We start from the raw sequence: 20248 nt of genomic DNA, 5'->3' as shown, positions 1-20248 counted from the left end.
TGTCCCCCTACCTTTCTGAGTTCTTAGCTGAGACTCTTGTAACAAAAGACAGACTAACAAAAGAAAAACAAACAAGTTTATTAACATGTATCCCTCATGTATACATGGGAGAGACCCAGGGGAAAATGAGTAACTCCCTGAGGTGGTTTAAAATTCAGGCTTAAATACCATCTTAATGTGGAAAGGGAAGGGCTACTGAAGGCCTCTTAGGGAAGAGAAAGTAAATGATTTTCAGAAAAGATAAATGGACCCGTGAATAATAGACAGGAGGCATGAAGTTTGTGTCAAAGTTTGTCTGGGTGTGGTGTTGACTTATAATCTCTTCTGTGATATGAGTCAATCGTCCTTGGTTGATGAAATTCATAAGTAGGGGATTTATGAAAATTGGGTTCTTCTAGAGGATATGTTTTTAGGCAGATAGGAGAGTTTAGAGAAAGCCTCTCCCTGTATTTGATGTTTTTCATGTGCCTACAGCTCAGGTTAATCAACATACCCTAGACACATATTTTGGGGAGACATACAAGTATTCTGCTACCTTTTACCTCTAAGAGCAGGTTCACCTGCTCACCACTGCCAGCTTACTGAATTTCAGGGCATGGATTCACAGTTTGCACTACACAAAAAACATATGCTCATTCCTTTCTCCCAAGTTTACATAGTTTCTGAATTTTTAAAGAATTAAGAACAATCTAATTCAGAGCTTCCTAAGATACAAGTTTATAATAGCTCCCCCTCTGATCCTTTGTTTTAATTTCTTCTCTATTTTTCAAATGTATTTGCCTTCCTCATTTGATGGAAAGTTTTTAAGAGTTAAAGTTCTCTTATGTACTTTGTGTTTTACCATTATACCTACTAGGATACTTATTGGAATAATGAAATTAAGCTGGAATATGATAGATGAAATTGCTAGAAAATAGGTCAAGTTGTAGTAGTGGCTTTCATTACTGCCAAGTTTCTTTATCTACTTGAAAGTCATCATGAGTATAGCTAACATTTTATACACTTTTATTTAATTTACAGATTGTAACTATGTATTAAAATTGAGTATATAAGAATTTTAATCTCTAGCTTTAAAAATAGATATGTTTTAGTATAAATACTACATATGTTACAGGTAGATAAGTACAGTATTCAAATAGTGGTGAAATTTTCAAAATAAAAGAAAAAATAACAGTTTAGATTATAAAGTAATAATAATAATAATGATGATGATGAAATAGTTTATGGACAATCTTCCCTAACCTCCAGCAACAAGGAAATAAGAAGTTATAACATAGAGTTCTCAAGTATTACTTTTGGTTTTAGAAAGCATGCTTTTATATAATTACTAAAACATTACAAAGACTAATTTAGAAATGTCCAGTTGCTAATGATGGTATTTGAAAAATCACACATGTGTGTGTGCACACATACACACCCCACACAAGCTAAGAATGTTTATGTCTCTTTTCAATTTCAGGGGAGTCTATGGTCATGAAATAGGGAAACGTCCTTGGATTACAGGAGATGAGACTATTATAGGCCTCATGAATGACATTGTTGGTAAGTACAAAGTGATATTTTCCCAAAACAATTGTAAAGAGATTATCATTTAGCTATAAACATTGATTATAAAGTCAAAATCTTATTGAAAAACATCCTAGTTTTCTATTTTAACACATCACAGTAAAGAGTAAGCATACCTTTACTTAAGACTTGATTGCTGTAGAGAACACAACTGTGTTATTTGGCACAAAAATAAAATATGTTTTTATTTTTTTCTTGTACATTTTAAAATGAATATTTATTCCCCAATGAATAACACATGCATTGTATTCATTTGTTATATGAAACAAATTTCATAAAAATCAATTTAAATGAAATCTCTGAGATTTTATTATATGGTAAAATAAACACTAACCATCACTTGCTGAAGGTCTAAAACACCAACCAGAACACACAATGTGATATAGTGATGATGTAGTACAGAATTATACACCTGAAACCTATGTAACTTTACTAACAATTGTCACCCCTAATAAACTTTAATTTAATTTAATAAAGAAAGAAAGAAAAACACCAATCATTTTTTGGTTTCATTTCAATTTAATCCATGGTAATCTATTTAAATTTAGGGTGAGTGTTATTGAAAATAATATAGTTTATGCTCTTTTGGGCTCTATAATGTGTTTCCTAAAGTGAGTTATGTGTACTTTTATTGATATTCAAGATACTTTTAGATGGTAAATGTGTTAACATTTCAAAAAAGGGTTATTTATTTAATTAGGTCAAATGAATATTCTATATTGCCTGAAATCTTACATGAAATTTAGGGTATTGAACAACAACAAAAAAAGACATTTAAATAATTGGAGTGGAGTAATTTGAAAATATATGGAGTACTTAGGAAAACCCCAACTTTCACAATGCTGTTTCAAACCTCACTCCTTTATAGGCATGTATAAAAATATCTTTATTGTTCCATCCCAATTGTATCTTGGCCAGTAATCAAAAGAAAAAATCAACTTGAGCTGGGGAGAAAATGGAATTAGAGTGGGGAAAGTAGAACTTACATCCAGAAAGAATTATGTCTGTTGGCAATCATGAAAATCTGAGGAATGTCTCATTTATTCACAAAATAATTATGGAACCTCTGTTGTGTGTCAGGAGTTGTAGTAGGTCCTGACACACCTTCCCCTTCCTTATCCTCATGGGAGTCTCATAAATGGAAGAGACAAAGAAATGTAAACTTAGTATATACACATAATCAGTAGTATAAAAAAATATAAAGTTAATCATTGGTATTAGTGTTTCAAAAAAGGCAATTTCCAATTACTGATGGAAGACTGAACACATGCATTTGAGTACTCTTTTTTGCCAAAATGTCAGTAAACAACTCTTAATGGAATTAGGAAAAAAATTGTGTAAACCCAACGAGAGAGAGAATGGTGAAGGAGAGGACAGCAACAACATTTTGGGAGCTGGAGAGCAGGTGGACAAATGGTAACTGACTTGTTGAAACAGAAAAAGCAAACCAAATCCTAATCTCCCTATGGTAGGTAAAAAATGGAGAGCCACCTGTTCACACTGCAGATTGTTCCAAAGCTTGGGAATTACTCACAATAAGCACCTCTAGAAGTGGAAGTGAAGATAGGACTGAAAACAGAGAGATTTGCTGTTGGAAGTCTGTTTAACATGTAGTTAGAATGCCAGGTCTCCTTGTTTACTCCGTGCTGTCATGTGATTCCTCCCCACCCCGCCTCCAGGCGACAACTGGGTGAGTCTCTGGAGAAGGGAGAAGGTTCCCAGGGGAGGATATGGAATAGCTGAGACTGCCATAACAAATACCACAGACAGGGCAGCTTAAACAACAGAAATTCCTTTTCCCCCACTCCTGGATGGAGGCCAGAAGTCCAAGACCAAGTGTTGATTCCTGGTTTGGCCTCTCTTCCTGGCTTGTAGATGCTGCCATGTGTGTCCTCGCTTGGCCTTTCCTTTGTAGACACTTAGAGAGAAAGAGATCTCTGGTGTCTTTCTCTATTATAAGAACACCAGTCCTATCAAATTAAGTCCTCACCCATATGATTTTATTCAACCTTCACTACTCCCATTTAGGCCCTATTTTCAAATCCAGTCATATAGGGGGTTAGATTTTTAACATACGAATTTTGAGAATACACCATCCATCCATAACATATTCCATTCCATGCTGAAAACAAAATAATTAAATAAATGTTTATCTACTTCTGTTGTAACTTAGCCCCCAGTAACCATGCAGGAGACTGGAAAAGTCTTCTCTGTGATATATGGACAACTTAAACATTCTGACATAAGATTTCCCAGTACAATGGACCAGTAGGATCACACCCCACCATGTGTACAAAATAGAACACACTCATGTTTAAAGCAGTCCAAATTAACCAGACTTTGAAGGAAATTCTGTTTTTAGTTTATGAACCATATGAATATGTTACTTATTCCAAATGTTTAAAAATATTTTAGGGCCGGTCAAGTGGCTCAGTTGGTTAAGAGCTCACTCAAGAGTGTGAGCTCAAAAAAAAAATTAAAAACCCCATAACAGGGTTGCAAGCAAAAGCAAGCTCTATTTCCTACTCGTTATTATTGAGTAATCATTACACTGTGCACATTTCTGTTTTATGTGGTTTTTATTATAGGATCAGAATACTGACTTCTAGATTAAGTAAGTACAAACTAAAAATTCTCCCTTATCTTCCAAACACAGAGAAATGATAGAAAAATTAAATTAATAAACATATAGTAACATTAAAAATAAAATAGAAATCCCTAGATACCAGAAATATAGCCATTGCTGATTAAAGGAACAGTTGAAAGTCTGCCTAGAAAGGCTCTTGGGGGCAGCAGACGGAGCCAGGCTGAGTGTACAGGCCTGAGTCCTGGACCATCCCCTGAAGCCCAGGGCAAATCTCCTTAGCCCAGGGCTCAAAGCCAGAATTTTTGTCAGCGAGGGCAGGTAAAGGCAAAAACTGAGCATTTCCTGTCAGACCACTCAGGTTCTAGGGAACACAACCCCTTATCAGGCTCAGCATTATTTAGAGGAGTGTATATTCTAACAGAAGAAATGACCACCTGAACAATCCTGGATTGTGTTTAAAGGTATGTTAAATAGTCGTTTAATAATGCTTTCATTCATGTTCATATTTAGAAGCCACTTATGTTCATTCAAATGTCTAACATGTAGATAAAAAAAAACTGAAAAAAAATCCTGGAATAATTTGACCTGAGAATATATGTTTTCCTTAGCTTTCGATCTTACTTTTTCTTTACTACGTTTGCTTTCAGAACATAAATTCCATTCTAATCCTGTTATGTTGTGCTTAGTATTTATCATCCTCTAAAGAAGAGTTTGGATGTTTCTACACAGGCCAGGGAAGTGGTAAGGTGATATTATTTAGTGAAGTTTATTTATGAAGCAAATAAACCCTGCAAAAAGATTTCCTTTGACCATTTAAAAGTTTATAGCTCTATTGCTACTTATTAAATGTACACATGTTTTGATGCCTAATAAATATACATATATAACAATGATCCCTGAAATTTCAAACCAGTCACCTATCATTATCATTAGTAAGGAAAATGGAAAATAATAAAAGTATCCAGATTTGTTTAAAAGGGTAAAGAGACTGAATTTATTTAAATTTACTTAAGAATACTACTTAATTCTAGCTGTAGGAGATTTTGTTTGTCTTTGAAATACCATACACAGTTACAACACATATGGGACAAACTTCTTTTAATTTTCTGTGTTTTGCCATATTTCAGTTGAAATATTGTCAGTGAATAAAAATAATCTTTATTTATAAAAAATTATTTGTGAAGTGTTTGTTTTGTTCTCTACAATTCTTGTTTCATCAGCAAAAATATTTCTACTTTCTTGTAGACCAATATTTTAAGTTTGGTATTTTCTTTTAAATTTTAGTAACTATTATCCCCTCCCCCCAATTTTTTTACCTTAAAACTGTGTATATTAGTTAGAGCAATGATTCTTAAGTCAAATTGCAAAATGAATGAGTTCACTTTTTCCTCTGGTAGAAACAGATTCAGGACATTGTGTGTGTGTTTGTGTTTATCTTGTTTGTTACAAATCCCATGCAAGTTCCCTTATTGCCTTCTTTACTAGGAAATTCTGAGAAAACTTGGTCATGTTTGAATAGAAAAATATCCAATAGCTTCTACAAGAAACCTGGAATCATCTTTGGAAGTAAATGTGGTATAAATCACAAAATAATTAAAAAGCTTTATGGTAGTTACAGTAAAGAGCAGCAAAAGTCATATTTATTTTTGCTACTTGCTAGGCTAAATGTGTCATTGTTACCAGAGAACAGGCTCTTTTTAGGATGGTGTCCAGGTTCTTGGCGTCTCGAACAAAGAATTGAATGAGACACAGAAGTAAAATGGTGAAAAAGCAGTTTATTAGAAAAGACAGTACACTCCAAAGAAATAGGAGCAGACCCAAGCAGTAGAGAGTAGCTCAAGGACCATTAGAAGAGAAACGACAATCCAAAGAGTTTGGAGAGGGCCAAGCAAAAGAAGCTCAAAAGATGCTGACTGGCCAGGACTTGACGTTTTTATCCCTTCTTTCTGTAGAATGGGCTGTTTATTCCTCTCTGGGTGTGGGAGCACTTGATTGACACCTGTGATTGACAAGAGGCTATTACCTTATCTTTTTAGACTGCGCATGTTCCTTCCCAGAACTCAGTCTGTTATAATGATATTAATGAACTTCTGGGCATATGTATGATATGACAATGATGGTATAATGAGGCCCAAGTGAAATGAAGGTTGTAGTTGCCTTTACTGCGCAGGTGTGAGTGACTGGTTTAAGCTAGTTGGGTATTTGTACCCATTTGTTTCCGCATAGAAGCAGATAATTACAGTGAGAAGGGGGAGTTTTGGGTGGAGAGGGGAGATCCTTTGGGCTGTTGTATTGTGAGTGATGTTGGGCGTGTAGGAATGCAGAGACCCCATGCCTATTTAACTTCCTGCCTTGCTTTTTCCTTTGAGAGATGTGATCCCCATAAACTTCTATGGGAAGTTGAGGGACAGGAGGTCTTTTCTTCTGTAACAGCTTCCTGCTGATCAGGGGTGTAGAGCTGTCCCTGCCTATCAGGGGGGACTCACGAAACTCTCGCCCTGTCTGATCTTAGATGAAGGGAGAGGGGTCTTGAAATCCACCTGGAAGACTGAGCTGGATCCTGTTGAGGTATTGTTTGTATCCCCAAAGCCCCTGAATGAAGAAAAATATAGATTTTAATTAATAAACTTAAAAATGTTAGGTTTAAAAGCATAATTCAAAGCTGTTGATGTAAGGTGGCTACGTGACGGCTCTGTGGAGCCTGTGGCCATTTAACCAGTTAGTCACGTGATGTTGATTGCCCGGGAGCTAGGCCTGGAATGGGTTAGGAAAGGACATTAGGCTTCAGTGATTACAATCAACAAGTATAAATCACAACTCTTAGGGTAATTATCTAGAGTAGGGTTAGGAGCTTCCCATGATTCAGGTTAAAAAAACAAATCTATTATTTATGATTAACAAACTGATTTGACAACAAAGGGCTACAATGCCAAATTTTTAAGAAAAAGAAAACTTAGGATTTTACAGTGAAAATGCTCCTTTGTTTGGCCTGTATCATCATAAGCAAATAGACACTTTATATATTTTGGGCTGTGATTGAATCTTCCAAGTTCTTAAAATCAAAGCCTTTATTTCGCCATAAAATATTTCAAAAAGAAGTAAGAGGAGGATAATAAAAATTATTATGTGTAAAACCTGATAGAATGAACAGAGAGAAGGAAGAGACAATGAGCAACCATATTTATTCATAGACGTAGAAAAGAGTTTCCATTTCAGATGAGAAGAAAAACTATTAAGAAAAAACATTTTATATAGAGCCAACAGTTCTGCAAAACATAGGATAACTTTTCCTTATAATTAATGTCATATTATCATGATGCTAGAAATAGAATTGCTGAAGAATATTATTAGTGTTATTATCAAGCCTACTTCTTCTCCCTGGGTACATAAAAATCACAAAGGGCTAGATACAACCATTTTGGCTTATAAAAATGCTGTAATGTGAACATAAATTTGCTTTATGAAATTTGTGGTTGACCCTCAGGGAAGCAATAATCGCTGGAAGCTCTCTCCGAAGAGTTTCGAATGCTCATCCATGCAGTAGCCGCTTTAGAAGTCACAGGAATTTGCTACTTGAAGAATAGAGTGGAAAGTTCTTAGACTTTGCCTAAGCACAAACCTTACAACCAAATCCATAATAACATTTACATCTGTTTAATAAAATATACAGAAAATAGAATGACAGTTCATAAACCCTGGTATCAAATGCTAAGCAGCTGTCAGCCTCACTTTACAATAGATTTGTAATTAAATTATAATTAGATGTAGAGGGAAGTCGGTGATGAACATGGGCCTCCTGCATTTAAATAACATAGTAGATAACATAGACAAGTCTTGCAAATATAATCTTGAACAAAAGATGTTAATTGCATTTTTTTTCTACAAGAGTGTTAAGTTTTTGCCTACTACTTTCTATCTGTGAGACTTTAGCTAAGTTAATTAATCTCTTTGGATGTCAATTTCCTCATTGAGAAAATATGAAAAAGTGAACTAGATACTTTATTAGGTTACTGTGAAGACTACCTGAGATAATACGAGTCACATATTTAGAAGTGTTGGCACTTCTCAATAAACTTTAGCTTGCCAAGCATTGAGACAAGCAGGCACAGTTTGTATTTAACCAAGTTTTACCTTCTGGTAAAGCAAAACATTATGTTCAATAAATAAACAAGCAGGAAATCACTCTTGAAATGAGAGTCCTGGCTCACCCCCATCTCAGGTGAAGTGACTCAAATCTTGACATTTACTGCAGTGAGTTGTTGATGATCTTCCAAAGTAAAGACTTTCAAAGCTTATTAATCTTTCTGGAAGCTTTAAAAACTTTGTGCCCTCCAACACTTGTGATTCTCAATGTCGCAACATTCATTTTGAAAAACTTTTAGGCGAAAGAAGAGAAACAAAGAAAAACAACATGAAAGAATTTCAGTTTGCTTTTTTCAAAAAAGGTTTACTTTTGTATGGAATTCTGAAGGTGTTGAGACACGTTAGAAGAACAGTGTTGGTTTCAGAAATACAATTTGAACTAAAAGAGTTAGGTCTATCAGGTAAACTCTTTATTAAAAATACACTAAAAATCAGTCAGATTTGTGGCACTTGATAAGAACACTTCATTCTTCAGTGCCTTTAGGTTATATTTGGAATAAACATTTCAGTTAATATTTTGAAACTTCAGCATTAACACTACACTCAGATATGCATTTGTTTGCCTGTTCACATATTAGACTGACCAGTCCTTGATAAAGTTCAGCAGCAGAAGAGGAGAGCATTTTGTGAAGCACATGGTTGAATTTAATTTAAAGTGTTCCAAGGCAGAATTATTTGTGTGCATGTGGGCCCATGAATTGTTCAAGATTACTCAAATCAATGAGGGATTATTTACAAAGAATTGATTGGGTGTTAGTAAGCCATTGAGTGTGAGGCGAGGAAAGCACAATGCCAAGTGTATGTCTAGATTAGTTCAGCCCAACACATCTGGTTCTTCAGGTTCCCATGCAAGAAACATTTTAGGTGATCCCATACAAATGCTGTATTGTTTGGAGGACTAAAGTCTTCCAGGAATCTGTAAGTATTTTAATTAGATTATAATTGTTAAGCAAACATGTCTGAGCTTCTGTAAAAAAAGTTTCCCCTACACTTTACTGATTCTTCTATTTCTTTATTTTCATTTTTTGATAGCACCTTTTCTTTTTAGTTTTCATTACTGTGCATTCTCTCAACTGATTCCCTTTCTAGTAATTCTGCTCTTTTTATTTTGTTTCTTTCCGTTTCTCCTTCCATTCTCCCTGCCAAAGTATTTTTTAATTGAAATAAATGGTTTTTAGAAAAGATGCATGTAAATAACTAGCAGAGTCAAGAATAATATTAGATTATATATCTTAGATAATGTTTTATTTTAGAAATAAATTTATTTTATAAATTTAGTAAAAATATATACCAGAATGCAAAGAAAGAGATATAATAAAGCTGGTATCATTCATTTTACCATATCTCAAAAATATTTTTCCTATTGTAGGAGAAAACATCTACCACTGTATACAACATAAATTTATTGTGTTCATATTTATCTAGTATGTTTAAAAGAAATTTTATTTTAGTGCTAGGGACGTGCACTGAGATTGTTCTTTTCACCCCTTGACTTCAGACACTATACACTTTACAATGACCATGGATATACCCTCTTCTTGTTTACCAGCCTTGAACATCTAATGCAGAAATCCATCTGCCCAATACAACAAGGTTGTTTTTTATGTGTGTGTGTTTTTTTAACTAGATGGAAACACGGGTCCTTCCCAAATTGGCTATGTTAAAATCTAAATTCCTAAGTTGTACACTTCTTTCTAGTGGCCTCACCTCAAGTGAACTTATGCTGGAATCTATCTATTAATTAGATTAATTATTCCACTTACTGTCTATTCTTTTAAAATGAGTGGGACTAGAGCAGAAGTATCTCTTTGAATACAAAATGTAGGACTTGTTTTATACATTTTCTCTAACACCTATATAGTCTTACAAACATTAAAGCTCATAGCCCAGTTTGCTCAGTGATGGTAAAGAGACATTATTCCTACTACACAGGTCTAATTTCCTTTAAGAGACACCGTAAGAACTAAAAATAGGAAAAGTATTATTATTGTTGTTACTATACTCTGAATTCTTAAGTATCCAATATATGTTTTGTCTCTGGGTTTGTTTCTAGTACCAAAATCCTCAGTAATGGGGATTAGATCATATTACAATTGTGTCATAGATATCTTACTTTTGCACATTTTCTCCATCAGACAATACATACTTATATTAATTATCTTAAATCAGTGTGTGTGAATGAGACTCAGAGCTATTTAGCTATTTGTCTTTTATTTTCTAGCTCTTTTGTCTCATAAACTATTGCGTATCTCACTGTAATAAGAGTGAATTATGTTTGGCAAAGTAGGCTTCTTTTATTAAAGGTGCTTTTTAATTTGATGTTAGAAACAACCAGCTTTAAAAGTATGATTGGCCTTCATTTCTTTTAAGATTTCTTTTGGAAATACACTTACCACAAAAAATGTGCCCTGTAGGAATTTGACAAACTAGCTAATAATAGGATAAATCATTTTTAGTTTACAGGAAAAAGCAAATGCTTCATTATTTTGTTGTTATTATTTGCTATATCAAAGAGAAAATATAATTTTTAGCTAGTTATGTGCATGTAAGTCAAGATATCATTTGCTAAAAATGAATCACGTGGGAAACCTTCAATTTCTTTGTGATGGCACATCAAATATACCCTTATCTCTAAAAACATTAAGGATGAAGGAGTGTTTTTTCCAACTATCTTTAGCACTAATAGTAAACAATTTAAATTATGACACATTTATTTTGCAGGAGCCAATGAGAAAGAAATAGCCCTAATGAATGCTTTGACTGTTAATTTGCATCTTCTATTGGTAAGTTTCCTTTCCCATCAATGTTTAGTATATATTCAGTTTACAGAATCTGACATTTTTCTATCTTTAATTCATTAGCATCTGGTGGTTTTCTCATTTAAAAATAAGTTGTGAGGTTATTTTCATTTTTACCAGGAAATGCTGGGCCATGATAGAATGGCGTCTTCATAATCATGGGAGAGCTGACTCTTGCAAAGAGCTTTAGAATAATGAACAGCTCTTATCTCAGAACATAAGGAATAAAAGTCATAGTGGGTGAAAAGCAAAACTACTTTCTAGCACATGAAGAAATGATGTGCAAATGTTAGTAAATACTGAGCTCTTCAGAAAGATAGTTTTCCATTATGCTGGACTATATTACAAGAGGCTTATGGATCAGTATGTTTTCGTAGATTCATTTTTAGGGAGTATGTTCAAATAAATGAAAATAAATCTAAATTGGAGAAAACGAACCTGCGAGTATAACCTTAAATGATTTACTGGTTTAAAGTGCTTCTATATATACCTTAAAGTGCTTCTATATATACCTTTAAATGTCAAATATAGTCTTGATTTGGAATATGGTGACTAGATTAATTGCTTGATGCTTTGAAAAATTTTATTTTTAAGCAAATTTTGTGTGTGTGTGTGTTTAAATTAAAGTTTATTGGGGTGACAATGGTTAGTAATGTTACTTAGGTTTCAGATGTACAATTCTGTAATACATCATCTACATATTATATTGTATGTTCACCACCCAGAGTCAGTTCTCGTTCCATCCCCATATATATGATCCCTTTTACCCTCATCAAAAACATGTCTACATGGCTAAGATGCACAATGAATATATTAATATTTTATTTTAGTAAAATGGAGAAATGATTATTAAATATGAATTAAAGAACATACTTATGGAACATGTTAAAAAAAGTGTCATGATAAATAGCATAGTTTTAAATTAAAAAACCCCTGGATTTGACTCCCAGCTGATTTACTCAATAATGCCTGTTGACTTTGGACATATATGTTTTTCATTTCTAAATCTTAATTTTCTCTTCTGTAAAAATGAGGACAAAAATACCTACTTATAGGTATGCACAAATATGAAATCTAATAAATGTGAAAATGGCTTTAGCACCCAGGCCAATGACCAACCTTTAATTAATCATAGTGATCATTTTCATTCTTATCATTGTCAGCCTCATTTTCCAGGAGCTGAGGGGAGAAAGAAATAAAGGGGTCCCACTGAACAAATGAGCAACCGCTTCCCTGGTGCTTCTGGAAATGTCAAATATTTCATATTAGGGCTAAGGTACTTTTAGTTGGACATAAAATTAAATCCCATAAAATAATAAAGCCATGGAAATACTGTGTACTAGAAACCAAATTGGCAGTGCAAGATAAATCATCATTAATAAGATATACATAGAACATCAGAGTTCAGTCTCACAATAGAGAAATTCTTCATAATACACTGAAAACAAGGCTAATTGGAAGAGGTATCGCTGACAGACATCTAGATATGTAATTAATTAATGCTTTTAAAATGCTGGAGGTTATAAGATGAAAGTGTGGTATAAACAAGTGTGGTATAAAATAAACAAATGTATAAATTGTGCATTAATGCTTTTCTCAATAAATCCATTTCATTACAGTTATCGTTTTTTAAGCCTACACCAAAACGGTATAAAATTCTTCTAGAAGCCAAAGCCTTCCCTTCGGATCATGTAAGGATTCTTCAAATTATATTTATATTCTTTCTGCTCTTCCTAGAGGATCATATCATCTGCCTGACTTGAATGTTTATTCACTAGACTTTCCCAAGTAACCTTAGAATAAAAAGATCTGCCAAATGCTTTTGATTTAGTCATTTAAAAAAATAAATTATAGCTTTGTTTCTTTTGTTCAATTAAAACATAAGCTTGAGCAAACTGCTGGTCTACATCAAGTACAGTTATAAGTGTGTTGTTAATTCTTGCTGCTATTTTATGAAATTGAATTAATACATACCCTAGTGCTTAACGTTTTAAGCTACATAGAATAGAAATATAAACTTTTACTTGTCCATTAGCATGCTAGCTAATTATTGGTGCTTTATTATTGAAAAAATATTTATTAGAGATTAAAAATATTTCTTGTGGCTCACTAAAAAAATCATGCTACTTTATCAGCAATTCAGTGGTAAGAAATTTGATTCTTCCAGACACAGAAACAGATAAAATTATATTACACATTTCAGTTTTGGTGTTGGAGAAGCCTGATTTTTGTCTTTATATTATCACTGTTAACCATTCTAGCCCACATTTTGTAGTTTTAAGTCACTTAATTACATCCAAATTAATAGTCATTACTTTGCTAAAAAGGATCAAAACCTAATATCTTAAAAAAAAATTCAGGGTCCCTATAATTGCTTGTTTTCATTCATATCTTATACTCTCAATGAAGAGAGCTTTTTGATGTTCTTTCCTTGTTCTAGCTTACTCTTTCTATGGTGAGCCATTTCTACATTCTATGTTTAAGCCTAGTAAATCCACACTATTCACTTTGGTATTTTGTAAACTCTGGTTTTGACTCATATGCATGTTTTAATACCTTATTCTAAAAATCTCTTGTAACTCCCTAAAATCTAGATGACTCCTATGTTTCCATTCATCTCTGATATTTAGTGTTTCAAGGAATGTTTAGATTCCTGTATGTAAATTATGTTAAAAAGGCCTTCTCTGATGTATTGTGTTTAGTCACTTTTAACCTTGAACTTGGATTTCATATAATAATATACTTTTATTGTTATTTTGTTGTTTTATTATTTATTTTCGGAGATATTTCAAAGCACTTCTGTGCATTGGACTTGATTTAATAAATCAACTTTCTTTTCCAGTATGCTATTGAATCACAGCTTCAACTTCATGGACTTGACATTGAAAAAAGTATGCGGATTATACAGCCAAGAGAGGTATGTGATAAAGAGAAATAAATAATAAATATTCATCATGTTTCTATTTAGTATTGATTTTTTCTTTCATTTTCCTCAAATGTTTATTATCTTCATTACTTTAATGGAACTTTCAAGAAAGTATAAAGACCTATATTTCTGTTACTATTAGGTCATTTTGCTTAAAATGGAAAATTAACTCAGAAGTGTATTTTCATTTTAAGGGCTAGAATTATTATAAGCAAATTGTTTTTCTGTGAACACATTGGAGTCTGCTATATTATTCAATGGGATAGGATGGGATCGTAAATGCATGTATCATTTTCAACTTTTAATGCTATTTCCTGTGGCTGCCATTAAAATCATATTAAAGACTAGTGATATTTGGTGAAATTGAGTGATGCTTATCTTTTATGTCTCCTCTTAATCTAAGTATCAGATGTTTTCCTTTGAACTTGGACTATGGTGTAGAAAGGGAGGTGGTATAATAGAAAAAGCTTGGACTTTATACCTGGTTGATATAGCCCAGAGAAATCCCAAACCCACCAAGTTACTGGGTGAGTGACTTTGGGAAAGTTACTTTACCGCTCTGAGATTCCTTCATATTTAAACAGGTAACAGTGAAAATACCTAATCAAACTTGACCATACTTGTATGTTCAAGGTCTAAAATACTGCCCAGTTTATATGAATAGAGATATAGACTAAGTTGTACAAACTTTGACATATAAACTCTGCAGCTTGTGAAATTTCACACTATGAGACCCACACAGAATAAATTTTAGGTTTCACAAATGATGCTCCCAGGCTATTAAGTCATTGTTTAAGCAATTATTTCTTTCAACCCAGAATACTTTGAAAAATTAAAATCTACTTCATTCACTTCTATTTACCAACATGCAATAAACCAGTGAAGTAGAAAGTTCTCACACCTGTGAGAGGATATCCTTTTCACAGGTCATATATAAATTGCTAATTTCTAGCAAAAGTAAATATAGCCACTAGTATATCACAAGTCTTAATGTTAAAAGTGACAAGTGTTGTTGAGCTGCATGAGTTAATCATAATCTTGGGAGCACTCTTTAGCATTATAGATTAGAGCAAGTCAACACGAGAGAGAACTGTATTTTATCTTTAAGAAATATATTTCTTATTTGCCTAATACTAATTCTTTAAAGACATAAATTAAGTATTAGTAAATATATAAATATAAATATAAATATATTTATATATATTTTTATTTATAAATATAAATATATATATATATATATATATATAACTTTCCCTACTCTCTTTTTTTGAAGTTATAATGGACAAATATTAGATTCTTCTAGGAAAAAGTTTTTAATTACCATGTTACTAATTTTACTTAAAATTTTTCTTAGAATTAGTGAAATATTTTCTTTATATATAAAGTATGCATCACTTAATAATTAAAAGATTTCAAATACTGTTTTTATAGATTCTCATTTTGTAAACAAGTTCCAGGCTTCTAGTAGTAACTGGAGTATTATATTTGTGATATGTAGATATATGCCTAACATGGATCACAGTAATTGGCAAATAGCAAAAATTACCAAAAACTAAGAAGGAAAACTTATGAATATCTTAATGAGCTTCCCCCAAATATTAATGCAGTTGATGATGCTTTGACCTCAAAATCATGTCAGATTGAGCACTGAAGAAACTTCATGCTTTCATAAATAGATAAAAATTCTTAGGCTATATGTAGATACTATGTATTTAACTGATTTCTTTTTTTAAAAAAAAGATTTTATTGGGTAATTGGGGGAGGGGAACAGCATTGGGAAATCAGGGAAGGGGAGCAGACAAGTTACTGTCCTTTTGTTCTTCAGTCTATTTGTTGAGGACATTGCTTCACTGGCCTATGTTGGTATTATCATTGCGCTCTTCCCGGTTGAGGCAGTCAGTCTCTGGCCATTGGATGGTCACTCAGCAGCTCACGAAAACTCACGCCTGCTACCGGCCAGCCCCACTGCAATTTACGGCATCCCAAGCCAACTTCTAACCAATGCGCCTCTCGGCTGGCCCAACTAACTGATTTCTTTTTGCTCAAGTTGTTTGCAAGACCAAAACTAAATTCATTCACAGTTTTGATGAATTAACCAATCATTAGTCTTAGATGGGAGAAATAGAGAAAAATGACCTTGAAAATAGAGTTTTAGTGGTATTTTTCTTCATGTTTGGGTCTTGATCTTTGGATTGGTGTGGAGGAGATTTAACTCTTAAGTTAACAGACGATATTGGTTAGGATATATTTAGATGAAAGACGCATAAGTGTTTTTATTCTGCAAAAAAACATATTAGATTGATTTTTCTTTTGCCGTTTACTATTTCATAAACTTCTTGTACTTTGTGGTATTTTATTGAATGGGAATAAGGATGAAACAATTTATAGGTAAGCAAGTAGGAAAGATTAATGAAAGAACTGATGAATAAATCAATTAAGGTTTTGCAAAAACTTAATTTTATAAATCTCTACTGTTTTATTATCACTACTTAAAAATAATAGAAAGCATGCTAAAATGCTGCTCTCTTGACAGATTTTTGATGATCATTAATCTGAAAAATATTTACCTTTCATTCTACTTATAGTGGGAAAGAGCTCATGGTGAATTTTAGATTGGGAAATATAAAGTGAGCAATTTATTATGGTGGATATGATGGAACTTATGTTAAACATAATTTTAGGGGGAAGAAACCTTGAGACTAGAAGATATTCTTGAAGTAATTGAGAAGGAAGGAGACGCTATTGCAGTGATCTTGTTCTGTGGGATACATTTTTATACTGGACAGCTCTTTAATATACCTGCCATCACAAAAGCTGGACAAGCAAAGGTATGTTGTCTTTTGCTCCTTCCCGCCTCACCCCAAACTTACCCTACTAAGAAGTATTCTATCTGCATGTCTAGGGTAATACCTTTGTTTGTGTCTGTGTAAATTATTGGAAGAGTTAAAAAAGAGTAAGCTTTACATTTTAAAAACCTATACTCTTTTTTGCTTTAGGCATCTCTTTTTAAACTTCATTTTGCCACTTCTGTATTCTTACCTGCTTACTAGCATCCGCTGTCTCAATGTTTACTTCTAATTAGCAGAACAGGTGAGCTTCCTACAGGTGATGTCATTGGTACTGAGTTGCTCATTCAGCAGGATGCACACAGAATATTTAAGAGCATAACTACATGCTAGGACTGTCAGAAACTCAAACTAGAACTTTGTCATACTATAACTCATTCTAAATATAATTCAATTCTCACTTAACTCTAGGTACCTAAAGTAGGAGAGATGCAGAACAAAAGTTTACCTGTAGATTGAGGTTTACAGTTTACTTTAAGGAAATCATTTTTTTCCCTAAGAATCTTAAGAAATTATTGTAATGCCTGTAATGAAAATGATTCCTTATGTATTACTAAATCACATATAAATTGTTTATCATTTTAAAATTGAGTCTCTTTATATATAAGTGTTTGTAAAAAGAAAGTGATTTTAATATTTTTTTGCCTTAAAAAAAGAAGTTAGAGAGGAACAGCATTCAACAGTACACTAAGTATTGAAAAACTTTAAATAACCGTTCTATTTGATTCATTAATCAAGTCAGGTATTTAAAAAGGTGACAATCAAATTTTGTTCTGAACATTAATAAGTTATGGGATTAATATATGTGTGAGTTCTAGTTAATATATTCAGTTATTGAAGCTAATGAATGGAACTAATGAAAAGAAATTTAGCACTGTTATCAGCAGTCTAGGAATTTCTAGCCATGACTTTCAACTGGTTTGATGGATAACTGTGAAAGTGGTGCATTACAAAAGACATAAAGATAATGTCTTCTTAATTTAGTTATTAAATGTTAGGCACCAAAATAAACAGAAGCCAATAAAAAATCATATTTTAGAATCTTATGCAAGTAATCGGCAGTCCCTGAATCCCTCAGTATACATGCACATCTCACTAACCTTCATAGAAATTAGGCAGGAAGATAAAGAAAGACCATGGATTTTGGAATCAATCACACATTCTGAGGTTCAAATCTTGACTATGTCAGTTAGTTGTTATATGATCTTGAGCAAGCTGCTTAATTTTTCTGAGTCTCTGTTGTTAAAAGTGTTGTTTTGGGATAACAAGACCCAGTTCATAAATTCAGTGTAGAGATTAAAGAGTATAAAATACCTATTGGATAGCACACATCCTGCTGCTAAGTGATAGTTACCTCCCCCATCTACTGTGCTCAACAAATATGCAGTTATGGAAAGTGGCTCAGATATACATTTTCTTTTATTTCCCATTAAAAAGCAAAATACATTTGTTTATTTAAGTGTTACATGTAATTCTTGTTCGTAACTACTTTGGTTGCTAAAATGATTCTCATCATTTTGCATGCTTTCTTTTACTTAAAAAATAGAATAGTTGCCTACTAAGTGAAATTCTCTTGGAGCTTTCAGTCAAATAAAGGAAGGTAGAAATGATCAATTCCATCTCAATTTAACCACAAAGAAGTGATGGATACCATGGGAGTTAAATGGTGATACAGGAGACTTACTTATATCTATTATAAAATTATTCTAGCAAACATTCATACTCTTGCTAGGCAATCCCCCCCATTCTCAATGGAGGTTGAGAGAACGTCTTTAAAATGTAGGCTTGCATAGCTCTCTTGGGTGGTCTATGAGGATAAAGCTGAATGACAGGCAGAGAGAATATTAAAGGTGTCAAGCAAGAAAGACGTAGGAAATTCTAGGAAAGAAAATGCTGTTAGGAATGGCTAAGTAAGATTCAAAAAAGAGGAAAGATTTCAGAAATGAAGTGTGATAGGAAACAAAAATTATGTTGGGATGAAAAAATGAAAGTCAACAAGAGTAGATATTGAAGTAAGAACTTCAAAATTGTGTAAAAGAGATGTGAGGACAGGAATTGTGGAAAATATATTAAAGAAATGCAACAGCACAAATCATAAATAAGTAGCTTAATGAATTATTTTGAACCCTTAAAACCATCATACCTACATTAAGAAACTTCTGGAACATTTATAACATAAAATTGAGACTCCTCAATTGTGCCTTCTCCCATTACTTCCTGTTACCTCCCCTCCAAAGGTACCACCTCTCCTGACTTTTAACCATGTATAATAAGCTTTGTTCATCTTTGAACTTTATGTAAATGGATTAGTACATATTTTTTTGTGCCTGTTTTTTTTCTCACTGTTATATTTTGAGATTCATGTAGCAATAGTTTTGATTGTTGTTTTTTTTCATTTCGGTATATTATTACAGTGCACGAAATAGGTCACAATTTTTTTTCTATTCCAGTTAGGATAGATATTTGGGGTTTATTTCCACTTGAGGTTGTTAAAATTAATGCTACTCTGAGCATTCTTATAAATTTCTTTGAGTAAGCATTCATGCACATTTCTGTTAAGTATGTAGCTAAAAATGGAATTCTTGGAACATAAGATATGTGTATGTTCAATTTTAATCAATAATGCCAACTTTCCAAATGGTTGTATGAATTGCCATATACTCCTACAACCATGTATGAGAGTTTCTATTGCCCTCCATCCTCACCAAAAGCTGATCTGATTACTTTGTAATGATAACACATTGTAGGTTTTTTGTGTGTTTTGTTTTCTATTGATGCATAATTTACATACAATATCCTATTAGTTTAAGGTGTATATCAGAGTGATTTTATATTTATATACATTACAAAATGATCCCCACAGGAAGTCTAGTTACCATGTGTCACCATACAAAGTTATTACAATATTATCCCCTGTGCTCTACAGTATACCCCCATGATATGTTATTTTATAACTAGAAGTTTGTACCTCTTAATCCCCTTCACCTATTTAAGCAACATTTCCTCCCTCTGGTATCCAGTACTTTGTTTCTTGGAGTCTCTTCAGGTTTTGTTTTGCTTATTTATTTATTTATTTATTTATTTATTTATTTATTTATTTTTCAGAGTCCACACATAAGTGACATCATACGGCATTTGTCTTTCACTGCTGACATATTTCACTTAGCATAATACCCTCTAAGTCCATCCATGTTGCTGCAAATGGCAAGATTTCATTTTTTATTGTTAAGTAATATTCCACTGTATGCATATAGCTATACCAGCGGTTCTCAACCTTTCTAATGCCATGCGACCCCTTAATACAGTTCCTCATGTTGTGGTGACCCCCAACCATAAAATTATTTTCGTTGCTACTCTATAACTGTAATTTTGCTACTGTTAT

The 20248-nt window shown here is 32.9% G+C and overlaps 1 protein-coding gene across 1 annotated transcript in view; it reads left to right on the top strand.

The window, feature by feature from the left end:
* The window catches only part of KYNU (kynureninase), a 92731-nt gene that overhangs the window by 22132 nt on the left and 50351 nt on the right, over window positions 1-20248 (top strand). Inside the window, exons 4-8 of the mRNA XM_019634081.1 lie at window positions 1460-1542; window positions 11018-11079; window positions 12714-12785; window positions 13937-14011; window positions 16702-16848. Of these exons, the coding sequence (XP_019489626.1) occupies window positions 1460-1542; window positions 11018-11079; window positions 12714-12785; window positions 13937-14011; window positions 16702-16848 (439 nt within the window). The remainder of the gene's footprint in view (window positions 1-1459; window positions 1543-11017; window positions 11080-12713; window positions 12786-13936; window positions 14012-16701; window positions 16849-20248) is intronic.

The sequence above is a fragment of the Hipposideros armiger genome, unplaced genomic scaffold, assembly GCF_001890085.2.
Source record: "Hipposideros armiger isolate ML-2016 unplaced genomic scaffold, ASM189008v1 scaffold_1495, whole genome shotgun sequence".
In the NCBI taxonomy this organism is placed as follows: domain Eukaryota; kingdom Metazoa; phylum Chordata; class Mammalia; order Chiroptera; family Hipposideridae; genus Hipposideros; species Hipposideros armiger.
The sequence above is the reverse complement of the archived record's forward strand: the minus strand, read 5'-3'. Positions and strand labels throughout refer to the sequence as shown.